The sequence below is a fragment of the Dermatophagoides pteronyssinus genome, unplaced genomic scaffold (assembly GCF_027571235.1).
Source record: "Dermatophagoides pteronyssinus isolate colony J.1.1.1.1 unplaced genomic scaffold, Derpt_VIB-CSIC_2022.12 sq0033, whole genome shotgun sequence".
NCBI classification, from domain to species: Eukaryota; Metazoa; Arthropoda; class Arachnida; order Sarcoptiformes; family Pyroglyphidae; genus Dermatophagoides; species Dermatophagoides pteronyssinus.
In genome coordinates, this window is record NW_027461557.1 from 1 (window position 1) to 26,374 (window position 26,374).

The following is a 26,374-nucleotide window of genomic DNA, read 5'->3' on the forward strand; positions in this document are numbered from 1 at the left end:
CAAAAATTTTTGCCATATCTTTAGCAGTACGGCCATATAAATCAGTCTTTTGTCGATTAACATTGATAACGTTTACCAAATAATCGATAATTTCTGGTTGATTTCTTTCAGTTGCCTTTGTAACCAAAAAAAAAACGAAACAAAACAAATGGATAAATATTATTAATTTTGTTGTGATTTATTTGCATTTTTAAAATGGAAATGTTATATAATTGTTACATCGTTACAATTGATTATACAAAAATAAAAGAAAATTAAATAAAGTTATAACGTTGATTTTTTTTTAAGAAGAAGAAAAAATAAATAAATAAAGATATCAAATAATCAGGATAGATCACACAATTTTTTTTCGTTTGTTTTGTTTTTTGTTTTTGCATCCAGCATAGCACAGAACAGAACAGGGTTAAACAATTATCATTATAACATTCAATTTTGGGGTGATAGAAAATTAACCCTTAGTTTGCTTTGTTTGTTTGTTAATTATTTTACAATGGATTATTAAATGGAATTTATATTTATAAATATTATCCGCGAGTATGTAAACATACAGCATGTATACATTGACGACCGAATGTATCTTTTTCTTCTAATGTAGCACCAGCCAAACGTAATGATCTTAATAGTTGTAATTTTCCATTTGCAGCAGCACTGTGTTTATCAAAGAAAAAAATTCAAAATTTTTTTTGATGAAAAAATGTTTTTGTTTTGTTTTTGTTTTGACACTTACTTTGTAATCAGATCACCGACACGATTTTTGGGCAAATCTAATGATGCACCAGCTTCAATGAGCATTTTAATAATTTCATGTTGTTGATTTTTTATGGCCAAATGTAATGCTGATTCATTATTTTTATCTTTAGCATGTACATTAACACCTTCGAATAGAAGATATTTAACAACATCTTTATGACCATGACTAACGGCAATATGCAGCGGTGTACGCATATCATAATCACTTGCACATAAATCGATACCATTCTTTTTTAGCTGGATTAAACTATCAACATCACCACGTGCAGTTATAGCACAAACAATAGCCGGATAAAGTGCTGAACGTAATTTTTCAATTTCATCCGATGTTGATACTTTTAGCGTACTGGCTATCGCTTGAACAAGGCTAACATCTTCAACTTTTTGTTCACGTATTACGGTCATTTCACCACGTAAATTTGTACGTACCATCTATGTTTTGAAATTGATAGATGATTGGTTATATGTTAATTGAAAAAAATCAATAATATTCTGCTTACCTCTCTTTTTTGTTCTAATGACCATTCATCTTTACTTAGAATATATGACAGTTTAGCTAAACATGCTTCAGGTGTCATATCAGAACCAGGTATAACACCAGCTTCAACTAATGCATTACCAGTTTCATATGATGGATCAACTTTACCATTTGGACATTGTGTTATATTTACAATAATCAAACCACGTTTAGTTGCTTCACGAAATTCATTTAGAATATCTTTACGATTGGATGGTGCATTTCCAGCACCATATGTTTGTAGCACTACACCTTGTATTGGATCACTTAAAAATACACGTATCTATTGTTTTTTTGGAAGGAAAAGAAAAATTTTTTATTATTAAAAATTGCCTTATTTTTCTTTGAAAACAAACAAAAAATTAACTTACCGTTTCGACTGAAATGCTTGGAAATAAACGTAATAATGTTACATTACGATTTAATTTTGAATGAACATGTATTTTGGCAATTGTTGATGGCCGATAAACATTATTCCAATCAACTAATTTTTGTGTTAAAATTTTAATTAATTAAATTAATTCAATTGAATCAAATATTACTTACCATCAATTTTAATGCCAATATTGACTAGTGGTGACATGTTTGGTGAATTGAATGCATCCAATTTCGATGCACTAATTTTCGATGTACGATTACCACGAAATAATTTATTATTAAATTGTATGGTTACTTCGGGTATTGAATAATTGCCAGCAATTATTAATGAATTTAATAAATTTTCTTTAGCATCACTTCGTGCTTCATACAGCGGTATCTGTGAACCAGTTATGACAACAGTTTTGCCCAAATTTTCCAACATAAATGATAAAGCCGATGCTGTATAGGCCATTGTATCGGTACCATGTAAAATGACAAAACCATTGAATCGATGATATTCTTTCTGTTTTTTTTATACAAACCGATTGTTAAAAGCTAATTCGCTAATATCATTCATTTCAAAAACAAACCTTAATATTTTGTGCAATCAAAACCCAATCATCAATGGTCATATTGGATGAATCAAGCAATGGATCATATTCAAAAATTGTATATATTACTCGCTTTTTCTCGCCAGTATCACTGTTAATGTACCAAAAAGTTCAAAAAAATTGATCATTTTTAAAATGAAAAACTTACGGTAAAACTAATAAATGTTCGGAATCCGGTAGCATACAACTTTTTTCAAAATATTCTGGATCATGTAATTGGGGATATTTTTTGATTACTTGTGCAAATGCACCAGGACGTGGTTCATAAACTAAATTTTGATGAAATTAAAATTTAAAATTTGAATTTTCATCATTAAATCAATCAATCATTTACCTCCCGAACCATTTTTCACCATACCAATAGTACCACCAGTATAGATAACTAAAACTTTACTTTCTTCCGATAATGTACCATAAGATTCAATACGTGCAATAGATTTATTTTTGCGCAATACTTTTGGTTCAAATGATGGATCAATAAGTTTTTGTTGTTGTGGTACTGTTTGCGCTAGATTTAAACTTAAACGTCGATGACGACGATTTGCCGTTTTCGGTGATTGATAGCAACCATTTAATGGCAGGTTATTTAGTAATTCGGCATCCGAATCACAAGAATCTTCGGAAAATATTTTGTCGGTCATTTTTGAAAACGAAAAAAAAAATTTATTAATCGGCCTGTTGATACCAAAATCAAACAAAATGAATGAATGAAATGTCGATGTCGATGATCCGATGAACACAATCAAAGAATGATATTAAAGATCAAGTTTTATTATTATTATTATCACTATTATTATTATTATTATTATTATTATTGATATTGGCACAATTCGTTTTCATACGATAATAATCGTTGAATAGTAGAAAATAATGATAAATGAAATTTTCGTTTTGTTGTCGAAACATTAAAAACAATTTAATTAATTATTGGGGGGTGGTTTTCCTTCAATAAATATAACAAAATAATAATGAAATTAGATGATGTTTGATGATAATAATGGCCAACATGTACGATGATGTTGTTGTTTTCAATAGATATCTTACACAGGACGGTGACACTTTATGTCGAATAAGGCAAAAAAAACTTTTTTTTGGAATTTTACCAAGAAAAAATCCGGGGTAATATATCAATATGTTTCGATCGATATATAGCACAAAAAAAAGATAACCAGAACAAAAACAACAACTCTTGATAAGTGAATGAATGAATTGGAAAAAAGCAAACAGAAAATCAGATCGAATCCAAAAATAATAAAGCGATAAATCTTGATTGGAATAAACAAAATATTGAATATTTTTTTCTATTTGTTGTCGTAAGGGTTAAATATATTCAGGATTTCTTTTTTTATAAAGATTTTCAAAAGTTGAATTGAATTGATGTGTGTTTTGCAAATGAACGAAATTGAATGATGAAGATAGTTTCGAATAGAGCGATGACTTTAAATACTAAAATTTTTTTTTCGTATCGAATCGGATCTAATTTTTGTTTTTGAAGAAAACCGCCGCCACTGCTTCTCTGTACAAATTATTGCAAGGGAAAGAATTTATTTTCTGAATGAAAAGAGAGAAATTCAATACAAACAACCAATGAATCTTCCTATATCCAAAAAGATGAACTTCAATTCATTTCAAATGTGCTTAATTCGTTCTCTCTCTCTCTCCCTTTAATTACAGTGGTAAATGTGAAATAATAATCATTATCCGTTTTGAAAAATATGAAATATAGTCATATGTAAACGTATCATGAGATTGCATCAGCTTTTTTTGTTCAAAAATGTTTCGTTAATTATCTTCTCTCTCTCTTTCACTCTGTCACTCTGTCTAAATATACTTTGGCCTATACCATTGACTTTAGTTTTTGTAACAAGCAATATATTTTGGCGGCAGCAAACAGGGACAAATAAATACATACATAATGTATAAATTGTTAACAAGTGATTATCATCATCATCGCTATGTACAACTACATTTATATTCGGCTTACTTGATTATCGTACAAACTTACATCAGAATTTTATTTGAAAATGAACTAAACTTTGATATCGTTGAATGTCTTTTTTTTGATTTTTGATCTCAGTGTCATCAAAATATTGCTTATTTCAATTCGAATCAATAAAAGAATTTTTTATTCATAACTTTTTTTTCATAACTTGAATATATATTTTACACTGAATCAAAAGATCAAAGATCTGATGATCGTATGATATTTTTGTTTCATTGATAAAGTTTTTTTTTGTTTTGTTTTGCAAATCTTATAATTTAGTCACATTAATTCTAATTGCAATTAATGCAGTTCATGAATGAATGATAAGATTTCTTGAATGATTATCAACATGCTTCTGAACATGTGATGATAATCACAAACAAACATTGATGACGATCATCAATGTTTGTTTATAATAATTTTTGTTTCTTTCTGGGTTATCCTATAAAAAAACATTCCTTATTCATTATTATTATTATTATTTTGTTTGTTAGTTTTTTTCCTTGGGAAATACCAATCTAAAAGAAAAACAAAAATAAGATGTTTTCATGATGACGCATTGATATATCAATAATAAGTGAATGGAAATCATTCAATAAAAGATTTTTGGCTTTGTTTTTGAAAAACACAAGATTATCCAAATAAAGTTTTTTTTGTTTAAAAAAAATTGATATTTGAAGACAAAATGGACAGCAACAGTAAATATCAGTGATCATCAGTGATGATCATAGTTCAAAAATATCATTCGATATTCGAACATCATCATCATATTTTGAAAATCATGATTCCATTTGATTCTCGAATGATGATCGATTGATGATCACTGATTGGTTGATTGATTTAACCCAAAGATATAAACATGCATAAACCACCACCACCCCCCAGAAAAAAATCTTGCCATTTTGTCACAAAATCGATCAACAACATTGATTTCGAACCAAATCAATAATAAAGATTATCTATGAAAATAATCAATTGATTTGATAAAAATCAATTGAATTTGAATCGAAAATTTTTTCTTTGATTTGATAAAATTTGATTTTTATCATTCGAAAACAACATGACCAATTTTTTATATTAAAACATTCGATTATATCGGTCAGAAACAAGCAATGATAAAAAACAGATTTTTGTTCTCTTCGAATCATCAGTCTGATGATATGACATGACCGAACGGTACTTTTTTTCAAGAAAAAATCCAACTACCAATCAACCCAACCAGAACAACAACAAAAAAAAATCGTGGAATTCCCAAACCAAACCAAATCAATAGGAAGCCATTCCAAAAAAAAACCATAACCCTTTCTTTTTTTTCTCGAAAAAAACCATATTCAAAAAATTTTTAAGAAATTTTTTATCCAAAAAAATGCGGAATTAAAAATCAAAATTCATTAAAATCAATTTTCTTTTTTTTAAAAAAACATAATTATGAAACAAAAACAGAAAAGAAAAATAAAACAAAAAATTAAAAAACAATATTTTTGGGGAGGGGGTGACCAAAAAAACAAAAAACAAAAAAAAAATATGACTAGTGTGTGATGTGTGTTTGATGGTGAAATATATAGAGGTTTTTTTTTGTTTTGCCAAAAAAAAATTTTTCCAATATCAATATCGTTCAAGTAAGAATTGTAGGTTTGTGTTAAGAGGTGTGTGTAAAGGGTTATGTGTGTTTGATGGGAATGAATAGGGGGAGGGAATTTTTGATGAAATGAAAAAATTCAATTAAAATGTGTGCAGCAAGAAGAAGAAAACAAATCTATTTTGATGATAATGATGATGATGATAAAAAACATTGCAGGAGGAGTCTTTGTCTCGTTTTCAATTTGTTTGTAGTTTTTTTTTTGTTTTGAAATGCAAACGAATAAATGATGATGATGGTAAGGTGGTAGTTTAGGGTTAAGTAACCAAATCAAATCTTGATGGTTTAAAATCTTCATTTACAAATGAAAAACCTTTAAATTCTTCTTGATTAATTGATCGTATTGTTTCGATATTGGTTGGTGTTAAAACAGCTTCTTCTTTGGTAAAATCTTGATCAAAATTAGTAACATCACATTTGGCTTTCTGTGTACACATGGTAAAAAAAATTGGAATTAATGAATGATTCTTTGATATTTTTAAAAGAGAATGAAAAAAAAACTACTTACAATTTTTGGCTTAAATGGGGTTTTGAGTTTTTTTGCTTGCAATAAATCCCAATTGATTTCATGAAAAAATGGATGATTTCTTATTGCATGTTCACCGGCACTAGGCACACAACCCAAACGTTTCAATGGATTTTTTGTTAAAAACTTTAAAAAGGTAAACAAAAAAAAATATTTATGGAAAATCATGATAGGAATTTTTGGAATTGATTTTTTTTGATTAAAAATTATACATACTCCTTTGAGAATTGCAACAGCATCTTTGGAAAGCCAAACAGGATAAACAACATCATCATGTAAAATTGATTCAAATAGATCATCTTCGTTTTCGGCTTCGAATGGAGGTTGACCGGCCATCATTTCATACATTAAAACACCTAATGCCCACCTATCAATATGAAAGGAAGGAAAAAAATTGATTGATTGAATAAAAAATAAAATAAAATTTACCAATCAACACAGGCTCCATAATCAAGTTCTTGTAATATTTCCGGTGCTATATAATCCGGTGTACCACAGAATGTTGATGTTGTATTATCACCAATAATATTTTCTTTACACATTCCAAAATCGGCTAATTTACAATGACCATCACTGTCCAATAGAATATTATCTAATTTTAAATCTCTGTGAAATTGAATTGAAGAATTGAAATAAAAATTTGATTTGATTTGAACGAAGGAAAAAAATCTGAAAAAAAATTTACCTATATATCACACCATGTTCATGAAGAAACATTAATGCTAATGTAACTTCAGCTGCATAAAATCGTGCACGTGGTTCTTCAAATTTTCTTGCTTTTTGTATTTGAAACATTAAATCACCACCATTAACATATTCCATTACAAAAAATAATCGATCCTATTCGTAAAAACAATCGAAAATGTATTTTCTTATTATTGATGACAACAAAAATAAAATTACCTCAGTCTGAAAACATGAATGTAATGCCGTTAAAAATGGATGCTTGGCAGCTAATACTAGAACACGTTTTTCGGTCATTGTACAATCAACATCATCATCCTGTAGAATGACATCTTTTTTCAATACTTTTACAGCATAAACTTCATCGGTTCCTTTCAATTCGGCTAACATAACCTATTTGATTAATAAGTTAATAAATAGGATATTCAGAAAAAAATAATAACGAACCTTTCCAAAACTTCCTTTACCCAAAACTTTTAAAAAATTAAATGAATCTAAATTATAACGACGTTTTGATGATGATTCAATCAATTTATTTAGATTTGATTGCTGTATTGATTTTTGTTGTTGTTGTTGTTGTTGTTGCGGTTTTTCATCTGTACATTGAATACAATCAAATAAGAAATGTTAAGGATATTTGATTCGACAAAACAAACTTACTATTGGGTACTAATGACATAGCTTGCATTGGATTACAGAATGTATCCGTAAATGATTGGTCCGTATATGGTAATGGTGATGTATGTGATCTTTCATTGAACGATAATAATGATGATGATGATGATTTATTTGGTGATGATTGTTCATTTAATGTTATTCGATTTTTTCTATGTGATTTATTATTACTTGTTGTACTACTACTGCTGCTTAAACTTTCACTTGATATACCTAATTCACCTAATACTTCACCAAATTTTTTTGAATTTATTCCACAATTATTTGTTACATTTTTATGACAACGTTTATGTACATTCATTTCACAATCTAATATTCGTTTTCAAAAAGAAAAAAAATCAAATCAAATTACTGAATCATCAACAGAATCTCGAATAACGATTTACCTTCACATTTGAGACCTTGTTTAATAATACCATATAACATTGAACCACAATGATCACAAAATGTTGGTATCTTATAATTATGTATTGAAAATCTATGTGGAACATTGATACTAAAACGATTACCACTGGCCAATGCCTAATAATAATAATGACAGAATTAAATCAAATTAACCTTTTTTTACGGAATCAAACTTACATCTTCTTCATTAGTTTTTTTACAACCCGGACATTTAACAACAACAAATTGATGACATTTTTTATGCACAACCATAGTGCAAACTTGACATTGATAACCTTGTTTAGCCAATCCCCAAATGAATTTATTACAATGTGAACAAAATGTTGGCTGTCGAAGATTGGTTGTCATAAATTTATGTCCATTGATTTGATGAACACGACGACGCATTGCACCACGACGTCTATTATTAAAACCAATACGTTCATGAAATTCTTTCGGTGGTTTTAGTTCAGGTTTATTCATTAATTCAATACAAATATGTAATCTTCCAACCGGTTCTAGGTCAACCTATTTAATGAACGAAAAAAAAATGATTTTTCAAATAAAAAATGCAAACAAAAATTGGAAAAAACATTTTACCCAAAAATCATTATTATCTTTATCATGTTTTTCTTGTATTTCATCAAATGTTAGCGAACAATTTGCAACAAAATCTTCGGATAATGCTGATTTATGAAACACTGTTAATTGTAATGATTTTGAATCAATTAATTCTAAATTAAATGATTCATTCCATATTGGTTTAAATGTTCTTGATTTAACTGTTGTACTTTCCATTACTGATTCATCAATAGCAATATTAATATATGGATCAATAACCATTGCTTGATTTTTACCCAAAACATGCCGTACGGATAATTGTGTTGGCTTTAGATCAGCAGCCTCAATAATTTTTAGCTTTAATGTTCCGGTAAAAGGCATTATTAATTAATTTGATTTGATATTTTTTTTTCTGTTGAATTCTTGCAGAATTTAAGCGAATGAAATGTGATTTATATAAATTGTAACAAAAAAAATGACTGAATGATTGAATTTTTTGTGTTTAAAACAACGAGGAGATCAAATTTCAAAAAAAACGAGGTGATTGAATTGACTAGGCAACTTTTTGTTTTGTTTTTCTTGAAGACTTTTGTTGATCATCATCATCAATGGTGAATGAGAATTTCTCATTACATCAGATAACAACAGAAATCAATTTGAGGGGAAAAAGACTGAAAAAATGACTGGTGATGAATTAATGGAGATATTAACCACACACACACAAACAACATTTGACAAGTGTGTTTTTCAACTGGATAACAACTTTCTATTTAATCATATAAATGAATGAATGGAAACATGATGATCACCATCATCACCATCATCATTATTATTATTATTATTTCGGGTATGGCATTCATATTTTTTTTTAAATAATTTTCATTTTCAATAAATAATGATTATCATAAACATCACGTTATATAGGTGGTGGGTGGTGTGTTGTTGACCAAAATAATGATGATGATGATGATGAAAAAACATTCGAAAAATTTCGTCGAAAAAAATTGTCGAATGGTGGTAGTGTTTCGTTCGAAAAATCAAACCAACAAGAAAAAATAATTTTGGAATTTTTTTTTTTTTTGCAGAAACGAAAGTAAAAGGAATTGAACAAATTCAACAACAACAACAAGATAACAGTGGTGAAAGAAGATCTTGGTGATATCAATTTGCAAAAAAAGAATTGTGACAAGAATAAAATGACAAGATTTGATTTGATTTTAAAGATAAAGATGATAATAATCGTTGTTGATGAAGATATTTTTTCAATCAAAGAATCTGATGGATTGATTGATGAATCAAACAAGAAATCATTCTAAACATCGAATGTTATCATCATCATTGATGATAATGTTTGTTGTTGTTGGTGATCGATAAAATAATGATAATTTTTTCGATTTAGAAACACATTGGACATGATGATGATGATTATTGAATCACAATCAAAAAAAATAATGACAAGAATTTGTCAAAAGAAGAAGAAACAAACGAAAAAAAACAGATTATCATCCAAAGATCTTCATGATGAAATCGAGAAGAGAGAGAGAGAGCCACACAATTTAATTTAATAAAATAGATTAAAGTCTGTTGTTGTCTGGATCATTGATAAAATGATGATGGTAGTGGTGATCGGTCGGTCGATCGGTTAGTTTTGGTTGTTAAGTGAGAGAGGAGGATAATGAGCCAGAACAAAACTATTGTATGTTTGATGGTTGGTGTGTGTGTGTTGTCTCTGTGTGTGTGTGTTATTTGGTTGGTTGGTTGTATATTTTTTTTTCGTATGTTGAGGAATAGGCGCTAAGGTATCTTCTTTATTATTTAAAAAAAAGAATATGGAAGAAGTTGATGATGAAAGAAGAAGAATTGAGAGTGAGAGTGAGAGTGAGAATCACTTTGAGTAAAAATTTTTTTGTGTTTCGTTCGATAAATAAATTCATTCAACTATCCATCCGATGATGTTGGTGTTCGAGCACAGTCGACACATAACGGAATATATTTTTGGATGAAAAAAAGGAACGTCTTCGTTGATCTACGAAAACCAAAAAAAACCAAACAAAACAATTTACCTCCTCCCGAGAAAAAAAGACAAGAGAATGTCCCGAACATATAGCATACTGAATTGAACTTTTTTTCTTCTGAATACCGATCGACCAACCTAGTGTGAATTTTTTATATAGATGTTTTTTTCATCAAACCAAAAATAAAACAAAACAGATAACGGTATGTTTTTAAGTAAAAAGAAGAAGAATATTCTTGACTCAATTTTATTCGCCCATATCTTTTGTTTACATCAAACATTCGTTGATATATAGCTACAAAATATTCTTTTCTTTTCATTTCAAATTCGAATCCAAAAAACTTCATCATGGAATTGTGGGCTGTTTTTTTTCTTTGAATAACCATCCATTCATTCATTCATTTATTGATGATGATGATGATAGTGGTATTTTCTATTTAAACACAATCATATCATCATCATTATTATTATTATTATTTACCTTTATAGTATACCGGAATTTGGCTAAAAACACACAAACGTTCGATCGAACGAAATGAATTGAATTATAATGATACCCGCCGTTCGGTGACCGAATTATGTGTGTGTGTGTCCTATCTATGTGTACATGAAATGAGAGCGAAAATTTTTTCAAAAAATTTTTAGGTGTATTTTTCGTTCAAAAAAAAAAATGATGATATTATTTATTTTGTAAATAGATAATATCATACATGCCACAACCACCACTATATAATCAAAAAAAATCTTAATCCAAATTTACTATATGTATAATGATGATGATGATGATGATGATGATAATAATGATGACGCCATCACATTAAATTCTTAAAGAAAAATTTGTTTTTTTTCCTTTATATCATCAACATTCTCATTACGCCCGCCATTATCATTTTTTTCTCTCTCTCTCTCTCTCTGCTGTCATTGTTTGGTTTTTCGTTTAACCGGTAGCGGTATTTTATTATTATTTTTTTCTAACCAAAATTCTTTTTTCTTTCGAAATGATGATGATAAAAAAAACGTCTGTTGCTAACAATGCAAGTTTGTTTGCCTTGCAAAAAAAAAATTTACCAATGACAACCAAACATTGTAGTTATATTAATCGCAGGTAAAAAGTCTTTAAAAGAAAAATCATAATAAACTTATTTCTAAAACAACAGTAGAAAAAAAAACAATCATTGACAAAATGACACCATCTTTTAACACTGATTAAAACAGCAACGACATTTTTTTTTGCTTTGCTTTCCTCTGTTTGTTTTGTTGACAAAATTTTTTCTTGTCAAACAAAAAAATAAAATGATGAAAGTCATAAATCAGGAGAAAAAAATAAAATCCTCAGCCCAAAAGTAAACGAAAAGCTAAACAACAAGAAAAAAAAATTCCATCATCATCCGAACTTTGGGGAAAACAGTCAAGGAAATTTTTTTTTTTTTGATAACGATCGATTGATTAATTGATTGGAGAAACAAAAAACAAACAAACAAATTGGGAAAAATTTGGATTATCTTTATCTAGAGTAATTAAATATAATGTTCAATATTTTTAATACAATCACGTATTGTTACATAAAAATCTTGTAATCCTTGTTCGGTAAACATTATTGATTCGGTTGTTGAATTAGGTTGTTGATTATGGTGATCATCATTATTGTTTGCTGGTTTTGAACCAATTATATCGATTAGATAATTTTTTCTGCGAATATTTTCCGCATTTGAACTTTTTAAATCCAATATTTGTGACCATTCAATATCTTTGAAATGAATTTCGGATGATGATAATTCCAATTTGTTAATATTATGATATAATTTTTTCATTGATTTTTCAAGAAAATTTTTAAACAATTCAAATTTTTGAGTGCTACAATCCAGACCACTATCTTGCAGTGAACGAATTAATGTTTGATAATTTATTTGACATTTACAAGCTTCAAGCATTAAAGAATTTATTGCGAATGTAAGAATTTTGATTTTGATGGAATCGATTTTGTCGGTTGAATGATCAGTATTATTTTGAATTATTTTATTACATTGATCAAATATTGTTAATAAATCATTTTCGGTAATATCGTTGGAATTGATCAAAGATAATGTCGAAAGTATATCCGATGATATATCCATGATGATGATGATGAAGAATAGTTCCACCAGCTGACCAAAAAAAAAACACCAAACTTCATTCGAAACTATTTCGACATTTTTGATACATTTTCGGTGAAAATTGAAATCGAATCCAAAAATAAAACCGCCGGATCTAAAAATTCGAATTTTTGTTTTGTTTTGTTTATAATTTAATTACAAGCTGAACATTTTTGTGTAAAAACCCAACCGCCCTGGCTCGTAATGTTTGTTGGCCATCATCGATGTTTCGGATTTTTATTTTATCATTATTTTCAATCATATTTTTTCAATCCAATATTATTTATTCGAAAATTATTGTGATTGGCAATTTAAAATTTATTGTTCAAATAAAAAATAATCTTTCATTACCTGGTTGTGGATTATTCGGTCATTTCGAACGAATTTCTAATGGTCAAGATAGTATAGATGGTTCATATCCATTTGCAGCATTACTTTATCGTTATCAGGCACCATTTGGTGGTGCTGTTATTATCAATGAACGTTGGCTTTTATCTGCTGCACATAATTTTTATGAATCAAAACAACCATCAATATATCAGATTGGTGTTGGATCAATATATTTAAAACGTTTAATTATGAAAAAAGTTGATAAAATCATTGTACATGAAAAATATCAACATCATCAAAAATATGATTTGGCTTTAATTCGATTAAAAGAACCATTAAAATTTGGTCAAAATATTCGACCAATTTGTCTGCCAGAATATTCATTCGAATCATTGAATGATTTGAAACGTGGCCGTGCTATTGGTTGGGGTTATCGAAATTTTAGCGGTTCAAAAGTTTCCGAAATTCTACAAGAAGTTGATTTAGATATTATACCATTGAAAAAATGTCGTCAAATTTATTCAAAATTAGATCAAGATATAATACATTCACAAATCTGTACCTATACAAAAAATAAAGATGAATGTAGCGTAAGTATTTTATACAAAACATTATTTATATCAATTTTTTTAATTTTATCTATTCAAAGGGTGATTCTGGTGGTCCATTTTTTGCCTATAAAAATGATCAAGCAATTCTTTTCGGTATTATTGGTTTTGGTGTAACATGTGCCGATGAATTCCCTGGTGTCAATACGGCTGTTTCACATTTTCTCAATTGGATTCATAGAATTTTAATGGAAAATCATTAATTTTATTTCAATTTTTTTCAATTTAAATAATCATAAATTTAATAACGAAGGTTCAACACCATCGATTAACATTTTTTGACGAACAGCATTTTCATTAACACCAAAACGAAGCATTCGTTTATATATTTCGAGATTTTCATCATCCACTGATTGATTATTATCGGATACGGTTGATGATTCGATCTCCGATGAACTTATTGAATTGTTATTTTGTTGTTGATGAGTTGTTGTTGTTTGATGATCAATCAATGTTTCCGTTCGATCAACTTTGATATCATCTTGTTGTACATTGATCTTATCAAGCATTTCCGGAGCGGTTATTACTTGATTATTATTTGATTGATTATCATCTAACGTCGTATTCGAATCATCATTGCTTAACAACAATGTACTATTATTATTCACACTATTAAGTTTCATTTCAAGTATAACCAGATTAGCTTGAATATTATCAATACGATGATTTAAATTGATTAATTTTGTTTCAAGATGATCAACAAATTCATCAAACATTCCAATCATAGCGTACATGTAATTATTGATAAATGTTACTAATGTACCATTATCAAGCGGTGAAACTTTGTTCAATTGAAAATTTGGATTTCGTAGTAGATTGAAATTGTTCATCATTTTCAACTTGTAAAATGAAAATGTTAATGATGTTCGTACACGATATGCCTGAAAAAGATTTGTGAGGCAGGACAGACAATTATTGCAAGTAACAAAGTCAAATCAATTTGTTTGATTGACAAGTTCAAAAAACATCAATAGCAAATCGCGAATCTAATCAAAAAATCATATGACAATTCAATACACACCTTCCAAAAAAATTGATTTTGTTTTGATTTTTTTTACAAACAAAAAGCGCCATCTATACCCTGAGGAAAGGAAAATATAGCAAGAAATGATTTTTGAAATCAAAAAAAAAAAAATTTATTTCAAAAAAAAAAAATATCACATGGTGTTATGTACATCGAATCGAATCGAGAATCGAAATCAACTTTCATTTCGCCATTGAAATGTTAATTCAACATTTTTTTTCGGTCGAACAGTTAAATGAAATACTTCATCAAATGCTTCTTCACCACTTGATGAACTAATTGAAAAATTCTGTAAAATAACAACAATATAAATAAATAGCCATTTTTTTACAAATGTTTCAGCAACACATGATCGTTTGCCCAATGAAAATGGCATAAATCCTTCATGATCATTGATCAATGTTCGACCATCATCGGTTAAAAATCTATATGGATTAAAACGAAATGGATGTTCCCATATTGTTTGATCATGATGTACAGCCCAAATATTAGCAACAACTAATGTATCTTTAGGAATAAAGTGACCTAAAATTGTAGCATCATCTGTAGACCTTCTGGTTAAATTAAATGGTAAAACAGTTTTCCAACGTAGTACTTCATTTAAAAATGCCATTGTGAATGGCATACGAATTTCATCTTTAAATTCGGGTATTCGTTGTAAACCAATAGCTTTTTCAATTTCTTTAAACATTGTTTGTTGATATTCATTAAAATATGCTATTGATATTAGTGACCATTCAAATGATGATATAAATGCTTCACAACCAAAACTAAGAAAAACTTGACAATTTGCACGAAATTTATCAACTAACAAATTCATCAGATTAACTAATTATTATTATTTGATTATTTAATAATAATAATACTCACTTGACATTGTAGTTGATGAATAATTATTTTTTTTATTCTGTATTTCTAAAATATAATAATCAATTAGATCACGAATAGAAGTGGATTCCGTACGAATTGATTTCAAATGATTTTTCGTTTCATTTCTGGTTATGGAAACAAAATAGTGAATAAATGTGTTTTCAAAATAGGTAATCTTACCGAAAAAATTTAGCAAACAATGTAAAATGATGATGATTAAACCAAACAAATAATTTATAAAATGTTTTCGATATCCATGACGGATATAATGATAGTATTGAAATTCTTAAAAACAACGCTGAATCAAACAATGATTTGGATGAAATATAATGTCGTCCGAATATAAATTGACTGAAAAAATTATTAACATATTTGGTTATATTTTTACGACTTTCAATCGGTTGTCGATTAGTACGTTTCAAATAAATCAACAATGATTTTAGTTCATTCAAAAGATTTTTAAATATATTCGAACTATCAAAACATGTACGAAATAATGTTTCGAAAAATTTTCGATCTTCACGCCAACTATAATGATCATCATCGATTAAACCTGTTAGGATTTTTGTGATTGGTGAAAAAATTTTCAAACAAAAAAAACTTCATTCGAAATACTGACTTTTAACTCCGGTAACCAATGAAAATAATGAAACATCTGGACGGCCAAGAAATGAATCTTTTCTCAATGCATTCCTTACTGAATCCCAATCATTTAGAATGACAATTTTTTGTTCACCAAGTGGCAGTCTACAAAAATTTCATAAATTCAAATTTTTTTTATAAATTGATAAATTAAATTAAAACATACGTATAAATCGAACCATATTGTTCACCCAATTTCCATAATGTATAATGTGGATTTGAACCTAAAAATGGTAAATAACCAAGTAATGGAAAACCATTTGGTCCTTTTGGTAAACGTTTATCTTTGTTCAATGATACCAGATAACGAAGAAATAAAAGTATCAATACTATTGAACTTAGATTCGATGAAATATATGTTGATATCGACCATAACATTGCAAATGATTTTGTATTTTTGAAAAATTAATTTAAATCAAACAAACAAACAAACAAAAAAACACGCGCACAATTAATTATTTAAATGATTCATAAAATGATTTGTTGTTGTTGTCGTTGTCTTCGTTACCACTGATGATGATGACATAATTGTATACAAGGATAAAACAATTGGTATATCCCCAATACGAAGAATTTCAAATGAAAAATTCAGGAATTTAGTTTTCAATTTTTTGTTCTGTACTATTTCAGTACAATGATTATAATGATTTTTTTTTATTAATTTAAACGAGAAACAACTTTATTATCAAATCAAAATTGATGGAAATTATTGAAAATGATTGATTATTGTGATACTTTATCGTTGTTTACTAAAAAAAATTGAAAATGAAAAGAGGTTTTTTCGTTTTTTTAGTTGATTGCAAACATGCGCTTTTGGTTAATTGTTTTTCATCATCATAATCATCATCGTAATCATCGTAACTATCATCATTCGATTGATGTCCACAACAACAACAACAACAACAAATTATCCAAAAACACGCGAAAAGTGAAAACAATCGATTTGAGCAGCAGCAGAAGAAGAAGAAGAAGGGAAATTTTTTTTTACTAATAGTGCCATCTCTGCATAATTTTTTCTCTGATTGATATTTTAATGAGGCCATTCTTTTTGCTTTGTCGTTTGTTCAACACTTGTTGATGAATTTTCAACAAGAAAAAATTTTCAAATTTCTTTTGATCAGCAAAAATTTTGTTTTTCTTCGAAATCGATAGCTGATTGATTGATTGATTAGAAATGATGATGGAAAAAAACAAAAACAAAATTTTTGATTTATCAAAATTCAAAATTTTTCAATAAATAGTGTTTCACATCAAAGATCATGGCCAGACCAAAAAAAAAATCAAATGAAAAACACATTGGTTGAGGGTTTTTGGAAAAAAAATTTTCATTTCTCAAAGTAACCTAACCTCACTCAACCACATAAATATAGCATGTATAACCTAACCTCACTCAACCACATAAATATAGCATGTATAACCTAACCTCACTCAACCACATAGATATAGCATGACAAACCTAACCTCACTCAACCACATAGATATAGCATGTATAACCTAACCTAACCCAGCCACATAAAGATATGCAGGGAAAAAAAAAATTTTTTTCAGCTAGATTTGGCCAAGGACCGTCATCATTGCAATGTAATAGTTTTTGATTTGAAGAAAAAAAAATCATTTTAAGAAGAAATATTCTCTCTTTCGAGCATCATTTTTTTTACCATTATTATTTTTTGTGTTTAGGCGGACTTGTTTTTTTTTATACGAATAGAATTATTATTATTGGTCGTTTTAATAAGATTACTTTTTGCTTGAAAGATATATCCCACACACATTATTTCATTTCACTTCACCTTTATGATGATGATGATGATTATTAATTGAACAAACACACCACACCACACATACCATATATGTGTGTTTGGCTTAAAAAAAACAAGCTTCAATGATGATGATCGGCAGTAGTTGTTGATGACTGGTTGGTCATAGTCACTTTTTATTCGGGTTTTTTTCTTGTCGATCGAAGAAACAAATTTTTCATTTCAAAGTTTTGGTGATGATTTTATGAAAAAAAAATATTCTTTTTGATTCTCTGTGTGTTTGTGTGATAATCAATGATGATGGATTCAACTCAAATGACCAAAGCTCTCGATCATAATGACGATAAAAATGATTCAACAAACAACAAAAAAACCAAACGTCGTATGATGAGAAAAGAAAATATCTGTCAACAAGTATCGACGAAAACGAAATATAATCTTCGAATTAAATCCAGTAATTCAGCTTCAACGACTACTGCATCATCATTTCAGCAATCAAATAATTCGAATCGAAACAATATTAATTCTTTACGTGAATCATCATTACGTAATAATAATAAACATAAACCACCACCATTAAGTAAATATCGTCGTAAAACGGCAAATCTACGTGAACGTTATCGTATGCAAGAAATTAATGATGCATTTAAACGTTTACAAAGTGTTGTACCGGATATATTTTCCATTACCAATGTTGCTAATGCAACTACGGCGGCTGATGAATGTTCCAATTCTTCTTCATCCTGCTCCCTTTCGACAAACAATCAAAATTCAATGGCAAAATTAACCAAAATTAATACACTTAAATTAGCTGTAAATTATATATCAGCATTAACACAATTATTACGACAAACAGAAACAGAAACAACCGAACAAACAATTGATGAAAATCATTATCATTATGATGAAAAGAACGACACTATCGATACTATCAATAAATCAGCAACTAACTCAGCAACAACAATGATGACAAATGACGAATCAACATTTTCCAATCTAAATCCTCGTGATAATTGCCAAATTCATCATCATCATCATCAAACGTCATCAAACATTATTGGTACATCGATTAATAATTTTCATGAACAATATTTATTCAATAGCAATCATAATCAACAACAACAATCAAGTGATAAACAACAACAGGTCGTTGGTCTTTCCGCAAATAATAATTTGATGATGATGATGGAATCATCAACATTTTTATTTGATCATCTGATTGATAATCAACAACAACAACAACCGCAACAACAACAATTCAATCATCATAATAATGATCAAAATATGGAAAATATTATTTTGGATGATTTGGATAGCATCATATTTGATGATTATGTTTCCTGATTTCTTAATTTTTGATTTTTGAATTTGATTGATTGCCCAAAACAAACAAAACAAACAAACAAACAATTTGTTCTCTATAAACCACCTGTACATTATTTTTAATAAAATCTTTCATAAATAAATTTAAATATTTGAAATTAAAACAAAACAAAAAACGAAATATATTTACACTTTTGTTGATTTTTTTTCAGGAAAGAAAATCCTGTTTTCTAGAATTTAATTTAGATCAGAAAAAAAATCCTTAAATCATCATCCACAGCTTGCTCTGCATGTGCTGCATCTTTTTTTTGGATGCGGACCTTCTTAACATTCGATTTTTTTTTGCATTCGATTTATTCGAGCATCACTATTTCAACATAATGATGATGACTTTTTTTTGTTGAAAAAAAATTCTTGAATAAAGATGGGTATTGAAAAATGTTGCCAGACGGGCTAACTAGATCAACCACATCCATACACACACTTGAATCATTTTTTTTTGATTAAAGAAAAGAAAATGAGAGCAAAAAACAAGATCAAGTCGACGCCTAAAAAACATCAACGCTCATTATCAGCAACATAAGATTCGAAGATTATGAATGACCATCAAGAAGAATGAAGAAGAAAAAACAAGGTAAGGAGGCAAGTTGAAGGTCAAAAATTATTCTTTTTATTCAAAGTGAAATTTTTTTGTTTGTTTGATTTTTGATTTACATCACACACACACTCCCTCTCTCTTTATCACTTTTAATCGGAGAAAAAATTGAAGGAATTTTGTTTTTGACTAAATAAATTTATTATATAAGGTTATTAATTAATTAACAAAACAAAAAAAATTATAAAATTTTTTCGGTTATAAAAGATCTAAAATTAATGGTGATGTTAATGAACCTAATGTAAGTCCAGCACCTAAAAATGCAATTAAAAAATAACCAGACATATGACGATATTCATCCGGTATTAATTGTGGTCCATTAACAAATACATTCAATACTAAATAACCATTCATTAATGCAAATATAAAATTAAATAAAACAAATATCATTTCATATGGAAATAGTACTGAATGATGTCGAGGTTGTGCATTACAATAAAGAAATAATGGTATAAACAATATACGACCAAATGATAATATTAATATTGTTTTTGAATGAGTTTTTGATAATAAAATATATTTTCCAAAAAATCTACCAAAAAAATCACCTAAATTAAATACAAGAAAACATGTTATTGGTAGAATAAATTTTTCCGGTAATATTTGATTTTTATGATCAACAGGTGTTATCAGTACAAAAAGACCAGGATAAATGGATAATGTAACCCAAAAAACAATGGTAAGTGTTAGACAAAATGGCCATATCTATTTAATTTTTTTTAAAAAAAGGATTTTAATTAAAAAATTAACACTCAATTAACACTTACTTGTTGAAAAATTTTTCCAAATAATGAAAGATTTAATGGGACATTACTATCCAAACTATTTGATGCATATGCATATGATGAATAAAATGATTTGTTTCGAACATACAGAAATAATGCAAATGTTACAATCAAAACAAGATTAGCCAGAAGGAAAAATATAAAAACATTATTGATTAATGTACGATGTCCTAGCAATGAGAATATTTTCGTTAATGCTGCAAATAAACCGGACATTGCCTGACCGGCTACCATTGATTGAATATATTTCAATGGAAATAGAGCAGCCAAGCCGGTAAATATGGCCTGTATGAAAATAGCCGCTGCATTTACAATGAATACCAATATTAATAATATTATTAAAAATGCATTTTGATCTGTCCAGAAGAATAAAAAGAAGAAAGAAAATGAAATAGATAAAATGATTACGAACAAACAAAAATACACAATTACATTCATCCGTATCGATTTTAACCAAACTAGTAATGATCATAAATGTTATGATGGTAAATGAAAATGACAGAAAGATTTTCAAATCATTTGTAATTCTGTAGAAAAAAAAGTAAACATTATTTCAATTCAGGATTCTACGAAAACTTACCTTTGAAAATATCTTGTCATACTAACCAGATAAACTAGTAAAAATGGTGAATTACAAGCAATAATTAGATAACTATCGAAAAATGTTTGTAGTTTTGTTTTATCCGAATCGTCATTGTAATTGTAAATATTTGTCGAGTTTACATTTCGAAATTTATATTTCCATAACTATAGTTTATCAACATCAGAATAAATTACAATTTGAAACAAAAGTTAAAACTTACATCATCAGCTGTGATTAGAAAATTCATTGGTAATAATTGTGTTAAACCAATCAAAAAGAATAATATTCGAACCAAATGATACCTGTTGGTCAACAAAAAAAAAGATTTTTTTTCAAAATCGAAAAAACGAAAACTTTTTCCAACCATCTTACCTATCATTTTCACCATTATCATTATCATTATTGGTCGATGATTCACATATGATCGTAGGTGGTGTTGGTTCAGATAATGATTCTTGAATCATATCACCATCATTGATATTCAAAATTGGTTCAACATCGCTTCTTGATGATGACATTTTCGTTTCTATTCTTTATTTTTGTTTGTTTCGTCCGGAAAAAATAAATCGCTAAATGACGATTTAAAATAATTTCAATGATGATGATGATTTCATTTTATTTGATTTTTGATTTTATTACATGGAAAAGTCATACTAAAAATGATATGATGGATGAAGGATTTTATCAAAAGTTTTATTGGGTGAAATTTTTCTTTCTTTCCGTCCATAAAAAATTTTTTTGTTTGTTTTAAATTATTATCATCATCATCATCATTATCATCGTCGTAAAAGATAATTATCTTTTTTGCAATGTTTGATGGCAATATAAAACCAGAAAAAAATCACCCGATCCGAATATTGCTCAATTCAAAAAAAAAGATGTTCGATATCGAATGATCCGTACATTTTGAATAGAATGTGCCATGTGTAGAAAATAAATTGATTTGTTTTCATTCGAAAATTTTCAATTAAAAAATTCTTCAGCAATGAAATTAATGGATATTTTTTAATGAATCATCAATTACTTAATTAAGGATGAATTCAGAAAATAATCATCATAATTATAGTGATTTATATAAAGATAAAATAATTCTTGGACCAATGGTTCGAATTGGAACATTACCAATGCGTTTATTAGCTTTACAATATGGTGCCGATCTAGTTTATACGGATGAAATTATTGATTTTAAATTAATCAAATCAAAACGTTACGTAAATGATGCTTTAGGAACTATTGATTTTATTGATGATACCGGTGTGGTTGTATTTCGAACTTGTTCGCTGGAAAAAGATCGAGTTATATTACAGGTATGTGTGTTGAAACGATCAAAAATGAGAATTTACCATGATTTTCTCGTATAGATTGGAACAAATGATCCAGATCGAGCTGTTATGGCAGCAAAAATGATTGAAAATGATGTTGCCGGTATTGATATTAATATGGGTTGTCCAAAATCATTTTCCATTAAAGGTGGTATGGGTGCTGCACTGATGAACAAACCTGATTTGATTCAACAAATAATTCGAACATTAAAATCAAAAATTTGTAAACCAATTTCATGTAAAATTCGTGTATTTGATAGCCTAGATTCGACATTGAATCTGTTGAAATTAATCGAACAAGCTGGAGTGGATGCAATCGCTATACATGGCCGTACGGTTGATGAACGACCACGACATCCAAATCGTAATGATTATATTCGTGCAGCAGCTAATATATTAAGTGTACCTATAATTGCTAATGGTGATTCATGTAATATTCGAAATTATGAAAATATTCGAATTTTTCAACAAAAAACTCGTTCATCATCTGTGATGATTTCACGTTCAGCAATGAAAAATTGTTCAATTTTCGATCGGACAAACATATTGAAAGATATTGATGATGTAATACGTGATTATCTTAAATTAGCAATACGTTATGATAATACAACTGGTAATAGTAAATATTGTTTATTACAAATGTTGGGTAATATGCAAGAATATGGTGATGGTAAACTTGTTGCCGGTATGGAATTTTTTATTAATTTAATTTGATTTTTGATGATTTTGTTTCTTTTGGTTTGCATCATAGGTGCACGTGATATGAAAACAATGTGCGAAATATATGGACTAAATGATTATTATGAACAAATTTTGAAAGGACGAAATTCAGCCAAACAAATTTCAATAATATCTACCAAATCAGACAATCATGATGTCAATGGCAATGATGAAAATCTAATCGAATTACCAATCATATTTGTTAAACGTGTATTTGATCGATCAAATTATCCAAAAACCATACTGAATAAATGGTTGATGAAAAATAATTATAAAAATCCACGTTATGAAACTAGACAAATTGAAAAAAAATTTCATTCAATACTACATTTTCAGGGTAAATGTTATCAAACACCATATCTTGAAACAACGAAAAAAATTGCCGAACAATCAGCTGCATTAGTTATTATTATTAAACTTGGTCTTCTGGATGATCACGATAATCAAAAAATAATCAACGAATGTTTAGTGAATAAATCGGAATCAAATATATCAATCATTGAATATCAATATCATGGACGAACATATTTTATAAGACGTTGAGTTTTTTTTTAATTTTCATCATTCATTTGTATCATCATCATTTCATTTCATTTATCAAATTAAAATTCAAAAATTTTGTAAACTTAAAAAACGATAGATGGCGTTCAAATCGATTTGTTATGATTAGAAAAAAACAACAAACAAAGGTCTACGTGAGAAGAGTGTTGTATACATCGAACACAAAATGCCAAGATTGAATTTTGATTTCACAGTTTTGTTTCGTTCTTCGTTTCAGTATTTTATCAACAAAACTGATAAATCAAATTCAATATTGATATGATATATATGTTGAATGGAAGAAAGAAAAAATTATCAAATCATTTTATATTAAAATCTTCTAATAATATTTTCTTGTTTTGATTGATTATTTCATCATTCTCTCTTCATTTCATTTCTTCGTTTTACTCATAATTTTCATAATCATAATCATCGTCGTTACAATTTCGTTCTTTTTTTGTTTCGGTTGCCCAGGATTTTGTTTTTGTTTGGGTGTTTATTGGTTTTTTTATTGGTTTTTGTTTTTTTGTTGCCTTTACATTCATCTTTTCCAATCAGAAACAATGTCATGTGAAGTTTGTGGTAAAACTGATAATCTTAAATCATGTGGAAGATGTTTAAAAGCAAATTATTGTGGTCGTGAACATCAATTGGAACATTGGAAACAACATAAACATTGGTGTATGAAAAATGTTTACCCTCATAATAATAATATTAATAACAATCATTATCTAGATAATAATAATGATAATGATAGTATATTTATTGATAATAATAATGGCCATCATCCACAACAACAACAACAAAATTTAATGTTATTTGAACAACAACAACAACTTAATCAACAACAGCAAGAAATGTTTTCATCATTACAATCATCATCCGATCAATCATCATCATCATCTTCCAATGATGATATATTGATGATGATCAATGGACAACAACTTAATCAACAACAACCACCACCAACAAATCAAATTGATTTGGTTAATAATTTTAATTCTACAATCGTAAGTCGATAGATATGATAATCTTTCCATAATGAATGTTTTTTCCTTCGTTTAGAATTCATTGAATAATCATCCAACGGATAATATCAATAATTTTGATTCATCCACATCCACTATTCATGTCAATCACCATCATCAAGATGAAGAAATGACTGATTTCTTTACACAACATCCACCACAAGTAGCTATTGCAAACAATAATATTCTGAATAATAGCCATCATCAACAGCAACAATTTAACAATTTTCGTAATCAATCATTCAATCTTTCCAATCATCATCAGCAGCAATATTTAAATCGTGATAATGTACTAAAAGATCTGAATAAATATTGTCAAATCATTTTACAAGATATGAATAAATATGGTTTCTGTGTTATCGATGATTTTCTACAAAATGGTGATCTTATTCTGAATGAAGTAACATTATTATATAAAAAAGGTTTCTTTCAACCTGGACAAGTTGTGAATATTAAGGCAAATTCAAATTCCAAATTAATACGCGGTGATCGTATAACATGGGTTGAAGGTAATGAACAAATTTGTTTGAATATTGGTTTTCTGATACGAATATTGGATTCAATCATAACACGTTGTAATAATTTGGCATTTGGTGAATTTCAAAAATATCGAATTACGAGACGAACAAAAGCAATGATTGCTTGTTATCCAAGTAATTTTACTAAATATGTTCGTCATGTTGATAATCCTAATAATGATGGCCGATGTATAACGAGTATTTATTATTTAAATAAAGATTATAGTCGTGAGGTAAGTCGTGTTGATTGATTTTTTTATCGAAAATTTTCACCATATTTTTTCCAGCGTGATGGTGGTGTATTAAGATTATTTCCACAAATGAATGATGGAATTGTTGCCGATATTGAACCTAGATTTAATCGTGTAATATTTTTTTGGTCTGATCGTCGTAATCCACATGAAGTAATGCCATCAACACGTATGCGTTTTGCCATAACTGTTTGGTATTTTGATGCTAATGAACGTGAACGTGCCATACAAAAATATCGAGAAAATAGTAAGTTTTTTTCTTATAAAATTATCAAAAATAAAAACTTTATCTCTTTCTCTTTATTAGGCATGCAATGTCCAAACGATAAAGATCTGGTTCCGTTTTGATGAAAAAAAAATATTTCGCCATTTTAACTGAAAGTTCATAAATTTTATTTTGAAAAAATTGTATTTGTCTTGTTTCATCAATTTTTGTAAATAATTTAAATAAATAAAAATTTCATCTTTTTTTATCGAAAATAATAATAATTTTGTAAAACAAATGTTGCCATCTAGTGGAGAAAATTTTCAAGGTAAACACTCAATTTGTGTGTGCTGCTGTGTATACAGACAATTAATCA

At 28.1% G+C, this 26,374-nt stretch overlaps 10 protein-coding genes and 1 long non-coding RNA gene across 11 annotated transcripts; 5 read left to right on the plus strand and 6 right to left on the minus strand.

Moving 5' to 3' along the window:
* Positions 1-723: 723 nt before the first annotated feature.
* LOC142645973 (L-asparaginase 1) lies at positions 724-3,643 on the minus strand. The gene is made up of 7 exons (XM_075823678.1): positions 2,573-3,643; positions 2,387-2,507; positions 2,218-2,329; positions 1,814-2,150; positions 1,639-1,751; positions 1,251-1,550; positions 724-1,182 (listed from the first exon to the last, which is right to left on the minus strand). The coding sequence occupies exons 1-7, from the start codon at positions 2,877-2,879 to the stop codon at positions 724-726; spliced, it is 1,749 nt and encodes a 582-aa protein (XP_075679793.1). The 5' UTR covers positions 2,880-3,643.
* Positions 3,644-5,609: 1,966 nt separating this feature from the next.
* On the minus strand, positions 5,610-9,226 carry LOC113794231 (calcium-independent protein kinase C-like). Its single transcript, XM_075823677.1, is given in 11 exon segments — positions 5,610-6,286; positions 6,370-6,513; positions 6,604-6,754; positions 6,817-6,993; positions 7,073-7,227; positions 7,291-7,464; positions 7,519-7,669; positions 7,671-8,055; positions 8,133-8,268; positions 8,329-8,658; positions 8,731-9,226. Coding segments are annotated over 11 exon segments (2,313 nt in total). The 5' UTR covers positions 9,073-9,226; the 3' UTR covers positions 5,610-6,118.
* Positions 9,227-9,418: 192 nt separating this feature from the next.
* On the plus strand, positions 9,419-10,273 carry LOC142645974 (uncharacterized). The gene is made up of 2 exons (XR_012846985.1): positions 9,419-9,538; positions 9,616-10,273. It is a non-coding gene; the product is annotated as an uncharacterized LOC142645974 (long non-coding RNA).
* Positions 10,274-12,187: 1,914 nt separating this feature from the next.
* Positions 12,188-12,819, minus strand: LOC113794237 (uncharacterized). Its single transcript, XM_027344341.2, has one exon. It carries the CDS (start codon positions 12,817-12,819, stop codon positions 12,223-12,225), a length of 597 nt encoding a protein of 198 aa, XP_027200142.2. The 3' UTR covers positions 12,188-12,222.
* Positions 12,820-13,061: 242 nt separating this feature from the next.
* Positions 13,062-14,034, plus strand: LOC113794236 (clotting factor B-like). The gene is made up of 2 exons (XM_027344340.2): positions 13,062-13,757; positions 13,817-14,034. The coding sequence occupies exons 1-2, from the start codon at positions 13,062-13,064 to the stop codon at positions 13,976-13,978; spliced, it is 858 nt and encodes a 285-aa protein (XP_027200141.2). The 3' UTR covers positions 13,979-14,034.
* Positions 13,657-14,761, minus strand: CCDC53 (Coiled-coil domain containing 53). Its single transcript, XM_075823660.1, has one exon. The coding sequence runs from the start codon at positions 14,606-14,608 to the stop codon at positions 14,009-14,011; it is 600 nt and encodes a 199-aa protein (XP_075679775.1). The 5' UTR covers positions 14,609-14,761; the 3' UTR covers positions 13,657-14,008.
* Positions 14,762-14,895: 134 nt separating this feature from the next.
* Positions 14,896-17,337, minus strand: LOC113794232 (cytochrome P450 1A1-like). The gene is made up of 5 exons (XM_027344336.2): positions 16,478-17,337; positions 16,289-16,416; positions 15,850-16,222; positions 15,670-15,794; positions 14,896-15,606 (listed from the first exon to the last, which is right to left on the minus strand). The coding sequence occupies exons 1-5, from the start codon at positions 16,687-16,689 to the stop codon at positions 14,975-14,977; spliced, it is 1,470 nt and encodes a 489-aa protein (XP_027200137.2). The 5' UTR covers positions 16,690-17,337; the 3' UTR covers positions 14,896-14,974.
* Positions 17,338-17,487: 150 nt separating this feature from the next.
* LOC113794289 (uncharacterized) lies at positions 17,488-19,572 on the plus strand. The gene has a single exon (XM_027344396.2). It carries the CDS (start codon positions 18,363-18,365, stop codon positions 19,410-19,412), a length of 1,050 nt encoding a protein of 349 aa, XP_027200197.2. The 5' UTR covers positions 17,488-18,362; the 3' UTR covers positions 19,413-19,572.
* Positions 19,573-20,231: 659 nt separating this feature from the next.
* On the minus strand, positions 20,232-22,280 carry LOC113794234 (equilibrative nucleoside transporter 3-like). The gene is made up of 6 exons (XM_027344338.2): positions 21,787-22,280; positions 21,635-21,716; positions 21,412-21,578; positions 21,264-21,358; positions 20,814-21,187; positions 20,232-20,751 (listed from the first exon to the last, which is right to left on the minus strand). Exons 1-6 carry the CDS (start codon positions 21,930-21,932, stop codon positions 20,245-20,247), a joined length of 1,371 nt encoding a protein of 456 aa, XP_027200139.2. The 5' UTR covers positions 21,933-22,280; the 3' UTR covers positions 20,232-20,244.
* A 46-nt stretch (positions 22,281-22,326) lies between these two features.
* Dus2 (Dihydrouridine synthase 2) lies at positions 22,327-24,239 on the plus strand. Its single transcript, XM_027344339.2, has 3 exons — positions 22,327-22,721; positions 22,776-23,421; positions 23,488-24,239. The coding sequence occupies exons 1-3, from the start codon at positions 22,449-22,451 to the stop codon at positions 23,997-23,999; spliced, it is 1,431 nt and encodes a 476-aa protein (XP_027200140.2). The 5' UTR covers positions 22,327-22,448; the 3' UTR covers positions 24,000-24,239.
* Positions 24,240-24,370: 131 nt separating this feature from the next.
* Positions 24,371-26,258, plus strand: Hph (HIF prolyl hydroxylase). The gene is made up of 4 exons (XM_075823659.1): positions 24,371-25,006; positions 25,062-25,775; positions 25,830-26,040; positions 26,101-26,258. Exons 1-4 carry the CDS (start codon positions 24,560-24,562, stop codon positions 26,139-26,141), a joined length of 1,413 nt encoding a protein of 470 aa, XP_075679774.1. The 5' UTR covers positions 24,371-24,559; the 3' UTR covers positions 26,142-26,258.
* The last annotated feature ends 116 nt before the right edge of the window (positions 26,259-26,374 follow it).

Excerpts from the sequence above, each read along its gene's own strand:
- CCDC53 (XM_075823660.1), bottom strand. The coding sequence starts at position 14,608 with ATGATGAACAATTTCAATCTACTACGAAATCCAAATTTTCAATTGAAC.
- LOC113794236 (XM_027344340.2), top strand. The coding sequence starts at position 13,062 with ATGTTTCGGATTTTTATTTTATCATTATTTTCAATCATATTTTTTCAA. Across the intron at positions 13,758-13,816 it reads AAAATAAAGATGAATGTAGC|GGTGATTCTGGTGGTCCATT; the intron begins GTAAGTATTTTA and ends ATCTATTCAAAG.
- LOC113794289 (XM_027344396.2), top strand. The coding sequence starts at position 18,363 with ATGATGATGGATTCAACTCAAATGACCAAAGCTCTCGATCATAATGAC.
- LOC113794232 (XM_027344336.2), bottom strand. The coding sequence starts at position 16,689 with ATGTTATGGTCGATATCAACATATATTTCATCGAATCTAAGTTCAATA. Across the intron at positions 16,417-16,477 it reads CAATATGGTTCGATTTATAC|ACTGCCACTTGGTGAACAAA; the intron begins GTATGTTTTAAT and ends AAATTTTTGTAG. Across the intron at positions 16,223-16,288 it reads ATTGGTTACCGGAGTTAAAA|GTTTAATCGATGATGATCAT; the intron begins GTCAGTATTTCG and ends AAATCCTAACAG.
- LOC142645973 (XM_075823678.1), bottom strand. The coding sequence starts at position 2,879 with ATGACCGACAAAATATTTTCCGAAGATTCTTGTGATTCGGATGCCGAA. Across the intron at positions 2,330-2,386 it reads GAACATTTATTAGTTTTACC|TGATACTGGCGAGAAAAAGC; the intron begins GTAAGTTTTTCA and ends GTACATTAACAG. Across the intron at positions 1,183-1,250 it reads CATTAGAACAAAAAAGAGAG|ATGGTACGTACAAATTTACG; the intron begins GTAAGCAGAATA and ends TTCAAAACATAG.
- LOC113794234 (XM_027344338.2), bottom strand. The coding sequence starts at position 21,932 with ATGTCATCATCAAGAAGCGATGTTGAACCAATTTTGAATATCAATGAT. Across the intron at positions 21,717-21,786 it reads GATAATGGTGAAAATGATAG|GTATCATTTGGTTCGAATAT; the intron begins GTAAGATGGTTG and ends GTTGACCAACAG. Across the intron at positions 20,752-20,813 it reads TTGGAAAAATTTTTCAACAA|ATATGGCCATTTTGTCTAAC; the intron begins GTAAGTGTTAAT and ends AAAATTAAATAG.
- LOC113794237 (XM_027344341.2), bottom strand. The coding sequence starts at position 12,819 with ATGGATATATCATCGGATATACTTTCGACATTATCTTTGATCAATTCC.
- Dus2 (XM_027344339.2), top strand. The coding sequence starts at position 22,449 with ATGAATTCAGAAAATAATCATCATAATTATAGTGATTTATATAAAGAT. Across the intron at positions 22,722-22,775 it reads AAGATCGAGTTATATTACAG|ATTGGAACAAATGATCCAGA; the intron begins GTATGTGTGTTG and ends TTTCTCGTATAG. Across the intron at positions 23,422-23,487 it reads TGATGGTAAACTTGTTGCCG|GTGCACGTGATATGAAAACA; the intron begins GTATGGAATTTT and ends TTTGCATCATAG.
- Hph (XM_075823659.1), top strand. The coding sequence starts at position 24,560 with ATGTCATGTGAAGTTTGTGGTAAAACTGATAATCTTAAATCATGTGGA. Across the intron at positions 25,007-25,061 it reads ATAATTTTAATTCTACAATC|AATTCATTGAATAATCATCC; the intron begins GTAAGTCGATAG and ends TCCTTCGTTTAG. Across the intron at positions 25,776-25,829 it reads ATAAAGATTATAGTCGTGAG|CGTGATGGTGGTGTATTAAG; the intron begins GTAAGTCGTGTT and ends TATTTTTTCCAG.